The 13,079-nt window shown below is 41.8% G+C and overlaps 1 protein-coding gene across 1 annotated transcript in view; it reads right to left on the bottom strand.

Moving 5' to 3' along the window:
- The window catches only part of AKAP6 (A-kinase anchoring protein 6), a 413,166-nt gene that overhangs the window by 175,991 nt on the left and 224,096 nt on the right, over positions 1-13,079 (bottom strand). Inside the window, exons 7-8 of the mRNA XM_037900577.2 lie at positions 12,568-12,664; positions 11,112-11,278 (exon numbers count right to left, since the gene is read on the bottom strand). Coding sequence (XP_037756505.1) covers positions 11,112-11,278; positions 12,568-12,664 — 264 coding nt within the window. The remainder of the gene's footprint in view (positions 1-11,111; positions 11,279-12,567; positions 12,665-13,079) is intronic.

The raw sequence follows: 13,079 nt of genomic DNA, 5'->3' as shown, positions 1-13,079 counted from the left end.
ATAATGACTTTGCCTGTTTTTAAAAATACAATTACCTGAAAATTATTGGTGTAATGGTTTGCTTCCCATAGAATTACAGTATATGCACAATATGGATCTCTGAAGATTAGAAATCTAGAGTTGAAAAGCCCTTTAGCTGAACAGAGGAAAAAGCAAAATATCTACTCACGTATATGACATTTCTCTGTATTGATCACAGAGACCAAAGAAATGTGCTCATACATTCTTCTGTATCATAATATTAGTCTTAAATGTTGCAGCTACAGAAGCATGGTCTGGACAACTAGGATGTAACTGTCTAGCCAGAGAGTGAGGGCTGTCAGCATTTCCCTGCCTATTTTCTTTTTCTGTTTTGTTACACATTTCTCAAACATTCCCTCACATTAACAAACTGAGAAGAGATATGTTGTTGTTTGGAATATAGTCTTGATCAACCCACTGTGTCTGATAAGTCTGGCTGTGCTGGAAAAAGGACATAAGACACTGGATGTGGTTTATTTAAGCTGGAACTTTATTCCTATATGTCTGGGAATAACAATCAGATAAAAGTGTACAGTGCAGGTAATTCCACCATCATTTACATATACCTGGGGATAGGCTGTTGTCAGCCCTACCCCTTTACCCATCCTGGTCCCCAGCCAACCTGCTGCTGGGACCCCTCACCTTGAGGGTCTATAAAGGATGGCGGTTGGCTCCCTACTGTACCAGTCAGAGGAACCGCAATCCTCACCTGTTTCTGTGCCTTTAAAAAGAAAAGGAGTACTTGTGGCACCTTAGAGACTAACAAATTTATTTGAGCATAAGCTTTCATGAGCTACATCGGATGCATCCGACGAAGTGAGCTGTAGCTCACGAAAGCTTATGCTCAAATACATTTGTTAGTCTCTAAGGTGCCACAAGTACTCCTTTTCTTTTTGCGGATACAAACTAACACGGCTGCTACTCTGAAACCTGTGCCTTTAAAGAATACCTCCTTTAAATCCTTTATCAATCCATTTTATCTGATCACCATATCCCTTCCCAATAAAGGACCTGCACTGGACATCTGCCTCATGGTGACATAATGAGTTGTGACATCATTGCCTAACCCCTGTTTCATGTTTGCCCCAGTTAAGCCCCCAACCATCCTGAAGAAGGTGAAAACCCCACCTTGCCTTGGCCATGCTGGCTGTGAGGGAAAACGTCCTTCCCAGCCCTCTGAGAAAGGAATGACTAGCGTAATTCCCACAGGTATTTAACTACGTTTCTGGGTGGGAGTTGCTCTGCCTGGTCCAAGTAACAGAGGGCTTTTCCTGCACTGGGGAGGACGTAAATGGTCCCTCCTCTCTTCGGGTCACCTGGGGTGGGGGTGATGGGTCAATGTCCCCACGCTGACCTAGTCTGAAACTGCTGCAGCCAGTCACTTTGCCTATCTAGACCTTAAACAGGCCACACACCTTCTCCTACAAGCGAGACAGTGGCCCCCACTGCTTAATGTGTCGTGAGGTCACTGTCCAGCTTGGCCAGAAGGAAGACATAAGACACTGGATGTGGTTTAATTAGGCTGCAACATTATCTCTAAATGTCTGGCAGAACCTGTGCTGGGACACCATCAAATGAGGATTAAGTGGGGGGGGGCTATCAATGAGGGAGTGTTGGCCCTCCATACCAGGCATAGGAGCCCTGAACGTCCCCCTGTCTCTGCTCATTTAAAGAATATCTCCTTTAAATATTTACCAATCCATTTTATCTGATCACCATATCTCTTTGCTATAGAGGATCTGCACTGGACACTCACCACAGAGGCACTGGCAATTAGCTTGGCTGCCTCCCCCACGTATCTAGTTGGGTTTCTGGACATCTACTAATGCCTTCTTTAATATTGCCAAAAACCTGTCAGCTCCCAAGTCTCACAGGTGGACCCCATCCTCCCTGAATAATTCTGGTGCCCCGTATGCTATGTCCAGATGAGAAATTACCAACACCCCTATGCCACCTATGAATTTTGCCACCTCCCCATTCACATACCTCCTAGCTTTGTTGACTGATGGGGGCTTCACACCTCCCTGCCACACCCTGAATTGCAACATATTCGACGCAATAATATTTTCTCATGGGAAAAGCTCCAGGATCTGCCCCAATTCCCTCTCAGCTCTGAGCATTAAGGCCACCTCTTTCCATGTTCCCAATCATTTCCCCCAAGGTGAACCACAATCATACCAGGTGCCTGTTCACGGGCCACCACAGTGTACATAAGGGCCATTAGCTCATCTAATAACATGCCCCTCTTCCCATTCCAGTTCAGGACTGCTTCGTCACTGTGGCCCAGCTGTGAACCTCCAGACAACCTGGAAAGCTGCCTATACACCCAGTAAACTATACTGTGGCTGCAGAGCCACACCACTATCTGCCAGCATCTGGAATGCAAATACACAGGAAAATTAACCCTGGTTCCCCACCTGGGGTCACACATATGTTCTGTATGCTTCAGAATGCCAACTCCCAATTGTCTGAATTGCGCTAGCCCTCACATCCAGCTGAACCACTGCTGTTGCTGCCCAGATCCTGAATGAGTGGGAACCAAATTCATGTGCTAGAAGCCCCAACCTCATCAGTCCCCATCTTAAAACAGTAACAAACTTGCATGTTGTGTGGGGACTCCCGTCACCATGAATATAGAGGTTGCCCATCCCTCCCTGGCCTTATTACCATATAAGCTCTCACAACCTCAGCAGGGCAGATTGCGGGCTCGTCACTCTCCTGTAGAATAATGGGTTCACCCAGCCTCCTTGATCCATCTTTGACTTCTTCAAGATTAATATCACTGATCACCCCTCCCAGTGTATTTCCCTCAGTTCCAAAGCCCTTCCAGAAGAGTCCCTACAGGACACAAGTACTAGTTCACTGATCCTAAAAGCTCCAAAAAATGCTACCAGAAATGCCACCATGAACAAAGCCAACTTTTGTCCACAATGACATATGGGTTCTAGGATCTGCACCAGATCCATAAGCATATTAACAGTGACAAGAGTATGTGCATTTTCCTAGGTGAATGGAGATGGTTGATGATGCCAGTTGCTGGGTAGCTAATGACACCATGTGCTGCAGTACCTGTTCCTCTTGAAATTTCACAGAATCATTAAACTTCTCTCATAGATCCATAGTGTTTGTGGAGCCATCAATATCTGTTCTACACAGACCACCCTCCTTCCCAGCCCGAGCTTGGGAGCTGCTGTGGTGAGGGTGAGAGGGAGAGACCCCCCATCTTCCCAGCCCCAGCTCGGGGGGCGGCTGTGGCAGGGGAGAGAGGGCACATCCATTGCATTAGAAAGGTAAGACTACTGATATTAAAATATGAGTTGTGTGCCTTTATTTGTAGAACAAAAAAACAATTATTATGAAGGGTCTTTTTATATAGCGCTTTTATCCAAAGCGCTTTACAATAGTTAGCTAACGGTACAAACAACATTCAGAAAGATCATTAAGTGGTCCGCCGAGACCCTCGGCAATTTTCAAGTGGTCCGTGAAAAAAAAAGTTTGAGAACCACTGGTCTAGAGCTATGCCAAGTTGGTTAGTATGTGCAATGGCTCTGTTTTTGAGAAATCGCCATTTCCGTGTGCATACTGGTGATAGAACAAGTGCTTGGAGGCACCAGAAGAACAGCGTCCTGCAAGAATCAGTATTATCTCCAACATTCTTCAACTTATATTCAAATGACCTAGCATATACTGCGTCTCGGAAGTTTGTTTATGCAGATGACATATGCCTCAGCACACAGTCACACTCCTTTGACATATTTGAGAGTGTTCTGATTACAGATATGGCAGCTATGGCCGATTTTTGTCATCGGTGGCGCCTAATACCAAGTGGAAGTAAGACAGTGTCGAGTTTCTTCCACTTACATCATGCACAAATGGGCAAAGAGCTGAACACAGTTCTCAATGGTCAACAAATAAAGCATGATTCACACCCAGTCTATGTAGGCGTCGTGTTGGACAGAACTCTCACATATCGTGGCCATCTTACAAAGACAGTGACTAAGGTCAAAATGTGCAACAACCTGCTTGGAAAGCTGACTGGAACAACATGGGGTGCCAATGCCCAAATGTTACACACTTCAGCCTTGATACTCTGTTACTCCGCGGCGGAGTACTGCACTACAGTATGGGCTCGCTCATCTCACACAAACATGTCAATGTACAACTTAATTCCACTATGCGTATTATTTTAGGCACGCATAAATCTACTCCTCTACCATGGTTGTTGGCTCTTTGCGATATTGCTCTGCCCTGTGTTTGCAAAGAGGAAAGCATAGTAAAGCTTCTGACAAAATTGTGTGATATGCCACATCTACCACTATTTAAAGACTTTTTAATCCACTACATGGTCGTCTGCCCTCATGTCGCCCACTGTGGGTAAATTTACCAGGTGAGGGATTTATGGTAGAGGACGCATGGTGAGCTTCATAGTCTGCAAAGAAAGTGACTAATAATTATTTTGTATCAGACCCCATTCAAACTCAACCAGGATTTAATTTGCCGCAAAGGCAATGGAGCCTTCTCAACTGGTTTTGTATCGGACATGGAATTTGTGCTGCAGCAGAATTTTGGTGGCATTTTGGAGACAATCCTCTATGTCAGTGTGGGCAGCCACAAACCATGACACATATTGCTGAGGACTGCAAAATGACTCAACTTCCTGGAGGGCTTCATGCCTTGAACGTTGTGAAGAGTGCGGTGGCTTGGCTTGACCAGATTGCGTACGACAAATAAATAACTACACATTGTAAACCTTTTCGTGCTGCGGAAACAATTTTGGAAGCAACTGCCCAGGCTATTTGAGTCAATTCTCTGATGGCTCCCCCACCTCCAAATGCAGTTAGTTCACCACTGAGAGCGTTTGCTTCCCCAGGATCCACGTTCCTTCCCAGTAAAGGGGAATTCATTTGGTAGACACACAGACCATCCTGGAATCCACCGACCCTGGTCCTGCATCCAATCTCTTGCCCATGTGGCAAGGATTCCATCCTTCCAGTCTCCCATGGCCCCTTGAGTCCCACTCTGTCCCCACCTGAGCTGGGTTTGGAACTCCCTCTCCCGTCTCCTCTAACACGTCTGCTATGGCTGGCTGTAAGAGGGCAGGGGACTCCCCACTCTTGTTCTCACCACTCTGCTGTGGCCCCAAACTCCTTCATCTGCCCCTTCTGCTACAAAACATCTTCTTTTGCCACTGTGGCCTGGAAGTGGGAAGCTTTTCCCCCCTCCTCCCCGTTCTCACTGGTCAGCTATGGCTCTGAGCTGAATTTGAAACTTCCTCCCCTTCTGTTACCAAATGCCTGCTTCTACTGCTATGGGCTGAAAGAGGGGGCAAACTATTTCCCTCCCCTTCCTTGTTCTCACCTGTCTGCTATCATGTGGCATCATGAGAGCTGTTGCTCTGCCTGGTCCAGGTAAAAGAGGGCCTTTCCTCCACTGCCATGGACCTAAACAGTCTCCCCATCTTCTGTCACTTGGTGGGGATGGGTCAGCATTCCCATGCTGACCTAGCCTGAAGCTGCTGCACCAAGTCACTCCCGCCCTTTCCTACAAGCCAGACAATACCCCCACTGCTTAAAGTGTGGTGAGATCATTTGCACTGTAGCTGTACCCCAAGTAGACTTATCAGGCACCTCCATCTGTAGTAGAGATTTAGTATCTTCAATGAGTCTCCATATTTTCATGGCAGACATGTCAGTTTTCTTTTTCTTAGGTTTTTGAAAACTAATTCTTTGTTTAAAACTACGAGAGAAACAACAAAGTTGAGAAACAAGAGGGAGTTGGGCGAGTGATGGATGATTCTGGAGCCACAACATCCAACATTTAATTCTGGGTTTGATAAAACTGACTATAAATTAGGGAAAAATAACACTGGCATTTTCTCCCCTGATGTAGAGATTCATTTTCAAACAGAGGATGGATATAGATTTACAACTTCAGCCTGTGTAATTCTGCCTACGATGATCTATTATTTTAGAATCAAAGATACTCATTCTACCATATGACATATCACAAAATGTTACTTTTTCCCCATGTTCTCAGTTTTATCTATTTAACCATATTTTTACCTGATACTTTCAGTATTCTTCAAAACCTTGCTGCTTCTATTATTCACTTACCAATAGAAAGTGTTCCTTATATGGATTAGACCAGTGGTTTTCAAACTTTTTTCTGGCAACCCAGTTGAAGAAAATTGTTGATGCCTGCGACCCAATGAAGCTGGGGATGAGGGGTTTGGGGTGAGGGAGGGGCTGAGGCAGAGGGTTGGGGGGTGGAGGTGAGGGCTGCAGGGTAGGGCTGGGAATGAGGGGTTCAGGGTGTGGGAAGGTACTCTGGGCTGGGGTGTGGGAGGGGGTCAGGGCTCTGGGCTGGGGATGCAGGCTCTGGAATGGAGCCAGAGATGAGGGGTTTGGGGTGCACAGGAAGGGGCTCTGGGTTTGGGGGGGCTCAGGGCTGGGACAGGATTGGGCTGCAGGGTTGGGGCCTGTGCTTACCTCGGATGGCTCCCGGTCAGTGGCGCAACGGGGGTGCTAAGGCAGGCTTCCTGCCTGTCCTGGCACCGCGGACCATGCTGCACCCCAGAAGTGGCCAGCAGCAGGTCTGGCTCCTAGACGGAGCCACGCAAGCAGCTCCGCATGGCTCTCGCCCGCAGGCACCGCCCACCCCCGCCTCCCCCAGCTCCCATTGGCCAGGAACCGGCCAATGGGAGCGCGGAGCCAGTGCTCGGGGTAGGGGCAAATTGCGGAGCCCCGCCCCCCAGCCTAGGAGCCGGACCTGCTGGTGGCTGCTTCTGGGGCGCAGCGCAGTGTCAGAACAGGTAGGAACTAGCCTGCCTTAGTCAGACAGCACCGCTGACTGGACTTTTAACGGCCCGATCGGGGGTGCTGACCAGAGCCGCCGTGACCTAATGCCTTACACTCTGCGACCCAGTACTGGGTCGCAACCCGCAGTTTGAAAACCACTGGATTAGACAGTTCTCACAAGACTGCATATCTCTATTGCCTAAGAAAAATGAGCTAGGGCTCAACATTCTAACTATTAGCCCCATCTATCTGAAATGGTTCATGATCAGGTGGATTTCTCATAAGAATTTAACTTTTATGTGTTTTTCTTTTTTAAAATGGAAATTAAAAATTAATTATATTAACTAACTATTAATTCTGAAGAGAAACATCTTTAAAAGTGAAGACTACAGATATATACTTGGCGTATGCTATATCCTACATCTGTTTAAATGACCAGCTTACATAGTCCTTGGCTTCCAATGGTTTTGCTCTGCATTGCTATGCAGTACACAAAAATTTGAGTCCTAGCAATCACTGGCTATACACACATATAGACATAATCATCACTGGTTTACTGAACCTATGAAGTATTGGGAACAGAACTCACAACCTGGTCTAAGAACATAGTCTTCTACCACTCAGGCAAAAGGGGAATATCCATTATCAGTGAGTAGTATTAGGATTTGTATCTTCTTTTCAAGGAAGATAATTACAATCTACTAGACACTTCAGCAGATAGTGAAATTCCATCCAGCAGCAGAATTAAAATAAATACATAACATGGGAGTTATGTTATAGATTCCAAGGTGAGAAGGAACTATTATGATAATCTAGTCTGACCTCTTGTATAACACAAGCCACAGAACTTCCCCAAAATAATTCCCTTTGAACAGTGCATATCTTTAAAAAAATCCAATCTTGTTTTAAAGATTTCCAGTTATGTAGAATTCACCATGACCCTTGGTAAATTGTTATCTAGCTTCAACTTCCCGCCACTGGATCTTGTTATACTTTTCTCTGCTACACTGAAAATCTCATTGTCAAATATTTCTTCCCCATGGAGGAATTCTTAGACTGTGATGAAGTCACCCTTTAACCTTCTCTTTGTTAACCTAAGTAGATAGAACTCCTTGTGTCTATCACTGTAAGGTATGTTTCCTAATCCTTTCACAATTCTTGTGGCTCTTCTCTGAATGCTTTGCAATTTATCAACAACCTTCTTGAACTGTGGACACCAAAACTGGACACAGTATTCTAGCAACAGTTGCACCAGTGCAAAATATAGAGGTAAAATAACCCCTCTCTACTTGAGATTCCCCTGTTTATACATCTGAAGATTGCATTAGCCCTTTTGGCCACAGCATCGGACTGCGAGCTCATGTTCTACTGATTATCTACCATGACCCTTAAATTTTTTTCAGATTACTGAAGTAGTCACGTAGCCAGTAGGGGAGAAAGTACATCATATGCTCAATATCATTATTGCTCAGAAATGACCCCGCTGTTGACTGAGGAGCAACGCTGCACCAATGTAAGTCCTATCTAGTCCTGTTCTGCTGAAAATATGGTGAAACTCACAGGAACTTAAAGAAAGCCAGTTAAAAAGCAGGCATCTCAGACATTTCCCAACGTGGGAAAACACATAAATATAAACATACACCCCCTCACTTCTAATTACTTTAGTATACTTCTAATAGCAGCTTCAATCAGGAGGAGAAAAAACAATTATTACTTTATACGTCTAATAGCCTGAATTAGAATAGATGAATTGTTTGTTACATTTATCAGCAGTAACATCACACAATGAAACTTCTTAAACTGCAACACATGAGGTGAGTCCGTTTTTCTTTAAGTGTACTTCTCTATTGATAAAAAACAAAACATATACTCAAATTTATGCTTGATATACTAGTTGTATGGTTATTCTAAAAATCACAAACTATCAATTACTACTAAGGACCCTGGTTAATGTTAGAGACTTCAACACATTTGTAAGTGAGCTTTAAGTATTCCTTTCCTGTTTTTAGTTTTCATTTCCATGGTAAAAGGTCAGGGAGAGAATGCACTGCACTGTAAGAAGTTAGGTATTAACAACATTTTGAAATCCCTCAAGTCCTCCACAGTATTCAGAATTGAATATACCAAAGCTGAGTTTCAGGATATAAACTATTACAAAACTTCCGTACAATACAATATATAATCTCATAAGCCAAATCAAATTCCTGAATGCAAGTGCTGAAGATACATTTCTAGAACAGCAGTTTCCCTCTTTCCTTCCCTCTCTCTGTTTGCTTCTATAAAATATGCCATAGTACTGGGAAAACACTTTTTAAAAGTCCTAGGGGAAAAGTTTCCTAGAGTCTTAGAGATCTGTAAAGAAACAGAAATAGGAAGAATTTCAAAGACCAACTCCTTTCCTGCAGTCTCTCAAACAAGGTAAAAAAGAAAAATACCCCCTAGACATATTCCTTAGATTCTCCATTATGCTTCTCAGGGTCCCCATAGCTTCTGAAGTACATGTAAACTGAAATCTAGAGTTATATTTCCCATTATGTTTTATTTTTTAATTAATCTTTCAGCCCAAAGCACTAGATGATCAGAACTATTTAGAGATATGCATTTCACTGCAGTATTTGCCTGTTATCCATTACAAGGTCACATCCTATGCGGTGGTGACAATGTACGAAATAGCCTCCAGCTAGTGTCTTTATGGCAGTGGTTTTTGTTTGTTTGTTTGTTTTTCATGGTGGAGGAACCAACTATAAGGAAGAATTTCTCTGAGTTTTCCATTTTCCACCTGGTGGGAAAGAACTGTTACCTCGCCATATAAGTAATTAAGGATATTTGGTCAGTTTAAGTTAGGCCTCTGATTCTCCCAATAAAATATTTTAACACCATCCCTCTAGACTTTGGTTCTCCATAGTAAAATTAAGCAGAATTTTTGAATAAATTTTCTTACATTTTAATTTTGGTTAAGCATTTAGCCTTTGGCCATGGATGAATCAATCTGTTCAGAGATAATGCAGTGAAATGAATATGGGAATATTATCCAGTACACCGTCATATTACAGAAGGTGAAAACTTTTAACTCTTAGCTAGTCTGTGTATTTTAATGGACTGAACCACAAAATCAAGGTTTGCTCCACTGCCCACTACCCTAGAAAAGGCCATATGACATTGGAGCTCTTCTAACCAAGTCAGTGACTCAGGATATTAGATCAGTTTCAGTCTGGGTATATAGCTTTGTTAATTCGCTCTTGTTACACTATTACTCTTGATGACTCCTCCGCAATCTCTAAGATCCTTCCCAGAGTTCACAGTCAGGTAATAGGAGCTGGACATTTAACTTAATTCTCTGGTGACACCAAACACCATTTCACAGAGTGGTCCTTAAAAATGGCAAACACCACCACAACTTGTTCCCTGAGCATGAGAATCAGAGAAACTAATTTATAAAACATCTTTGGAAGTGGGAACCTTGAATTTTTTTATAAATTGGAGTCTCCCATATGCCTAGGTGCTGAAGTTACTGGACTATTCTGCGAATTGCAAATGGAAGAATCAATGTGGTTTCAAAAATAAATCCATTTTTGTTGATACCACCACTGAACTTGTTGCATGATTTGGATGAGTTTGTGTTGTTTAAACTACTCTTGCAAGTATCACATTGGGCAACTGGTAAATATTATAGCCATCCTTGATAACTAATGCACACCAAATGATTACAGATGTCAATACTTTGTTTTTGAAGTACATGTTGTATTCAATGCATGCACTATTATGGAAGGCTTAAACCAGAGCAAAAAGATTTGTGGCAAAGCATACAACCTTCTTCCCACTACAATGGCCATCCCCTAATTAGGCAATGCATCTGATAGTCATTAACAGGAATGAGATAATGAATCACTTTCTCTCTTCTTTGTTAATTTGCTGTAACCAAGCGGCTAATGGATGTCAGAGCTGAGTGATTGCACTGATTATAGTGATTTATAGTTGCAACAAAACAATTTAAAACCATTCTGATTATTCATGTTAAAGATGCTTTATGTTTTGTTTACTAAATGTTTTATGTCCCTTTCCTGCCCCTTCGCACTCCCTTACACACTGTGAAAGAGGTCTTCTTGGAAAACTTGAAAGTTTAAGCTTTTTTTTATTGTTTCAGAGTAAGCCATTTCATTTTGTTTATAAAAAAAGAAAAAAATTACCCAGTAGAAATGAAAAAGCCTTAGGGTGGAAAGAAAACTTCAGTGGTGCCTAAGTTCAAAAGAAGACGGAAATAAGAGGAAATAAGGCAAACTTCAAGCCACTTACCTTGGGGCTCCCAGTCCCTTCCTCATCCTCTGCAGACACATCAGTAGCCAGTATCTCTGCTTTGATGATATCCAGAGCCCTAAGAATCCAGCTGTGTTGTCGTTTGATTTGCCTCTGTAGTTCCTTCCACTGATTTGCAATCATCTGCAGCATGTCCTTCAGTCCTTCTCCAAAATGAGGAGGAAAAAAATGAAAGTTGTAAACTCAGCTACATCTTTAAATAATATTCTTTACACAATGGCTTATCAGGAAATTTAAAAGAAAAAACACAGCAAATATTTCAGTATACTCAGAAAATGAGGCCAGGAACTTTTGTGTTCATACTGCTAACACTACTATATGGTCATATCATTTCTTTTAGCTCACAATTAGCCAGAATGTTACATTTTAATTATACCTCAGCTCAGAATTTAAAGGAAAATAAAATGTCACAGAACTAGTGATTTATATGTAATGGGGAAAGCCAAGGAAACTCCCCCCTCTAGCTATCTCTGCCCCGGCTCTAAACATTCAATAACTTCCTAGCCAGGATGTAATATTTCATCCCTCCCACTCCTTTGTATATTTTCTGTGCTTTAAATTATTATTTTCTAAACATACTGCAACATACACAATTTATCTCAGTGTACAGCTTTGAGACCTTTGCTGTGGCTTCTCTACCACCCCGGGAATTATACCAGTAACGCACTGATTTACTATAGCTTTTGCATTAAAGAAATTCTGTCTGTGGCTCTCAAGAAATAGGTGTAGATTGTGAAACAACAGCTGTAATGACCAGAAAAATGTAAACAAAAGGACAACTGCAAATTAGATGAAAGGTATGCTAAGTGGGCCAAAATTAAGATACCAATACCCAGTAGTAAAGTATGATGATTAAAACCCTACTATTAAGCTAGTCATGCTAACGTCAAAAATAGTATATAATTATGCACCCAGATTTAAGTCCTTTTCAGAAATAGACAAGCATAATCAAAGGAAATAACTTTTTAAAGTATTTTGCTAATAAATTAAAACTGAAGTAAGAATTAGTTTACGTAAGTAACAAAAAAAAAAAAAGAAAAAAGAAAAAAAAGAACCCCCCACCTTTACCAATGCAATTACCTGTGCAGAATATATATATGAAACCCTAATTCATTATCTTAATGTTATTTCCATAGCACCTATATCAAAGAACATGTCAGTGTGAGGTTTTCAGTGATGTGATTTCAATTGAAACTCAGCTGAGCAGCAAGACCAAAATAAAATGAACAGACTATTTGAGGTAGTATTTCATTTTATAAGTATCACAGCATTGTAAGCAGTATATGAAACATTTATAAATCTTGAAGGTCAATCTGATAATGTAAATATTAATAATACATAAGGAAGTGAATATATGCAGTAATTTACAGCAATGCTTCTTCATTCTTTAATAGTCTGGAGACATAAAGACTTGCAATATTTCAGAAAGATTTACCTGATTTGTGAGATACAATAAGCTCAAGAAGTTGACATCCTTCTTCTACCACAGCTTCTTTTAAAGCACAGTGGCTATCTACATTCAACTTAAAACTCTGCAAGGAAAAAAATATGAGCATCAAATGTTGGAGAGGCAGCAAAATATAAAACCTGTACAAAATTACTTGCTACTTTTATCAAGACCCACAGCCCCATTTACAAAATAGCCAAACAAACTTGCAATATTAAAAGCTATTGATATTTTAGATCTGGGATCAAAATATTTCCGTGAGAATAGCAAAGTGCATCTGTGTTGAAACAGCTGACAAATCTAGAAATTCATTAGGTTTTATGAAAAGTCACATCCTGTAGGCTGTATCTGGAGTAATAGCGTTCTATAAAACACACAAGAGTTTATGCCATCACATCTGAGCGCTCTCTCTCATATTTCCTTTGAAATGTTGCTAATAATACTATTTATGAAACCATAAAAATGTACAACACTGAATATATTAGCCTATGCCCACCCAT

The sequence above is a fragment of the Chelonia mydas genome, chromosome 6 (assembly GCF_015237465.2).
Source record: "Chelonia mydas isolate rCheMyd1 chromosome 6, rCheMyd1.pri.v2, whole genome shotgun sequence".
NCBI classification, from domain to species: Eukaryota; Metazoa; Chordata; order Testudines; family Cheloniidae; genus Chelonia; species Chelonia mydas.
This window is presented reverse-complemented; position numbering and strand designations above follow the sequence as displayed.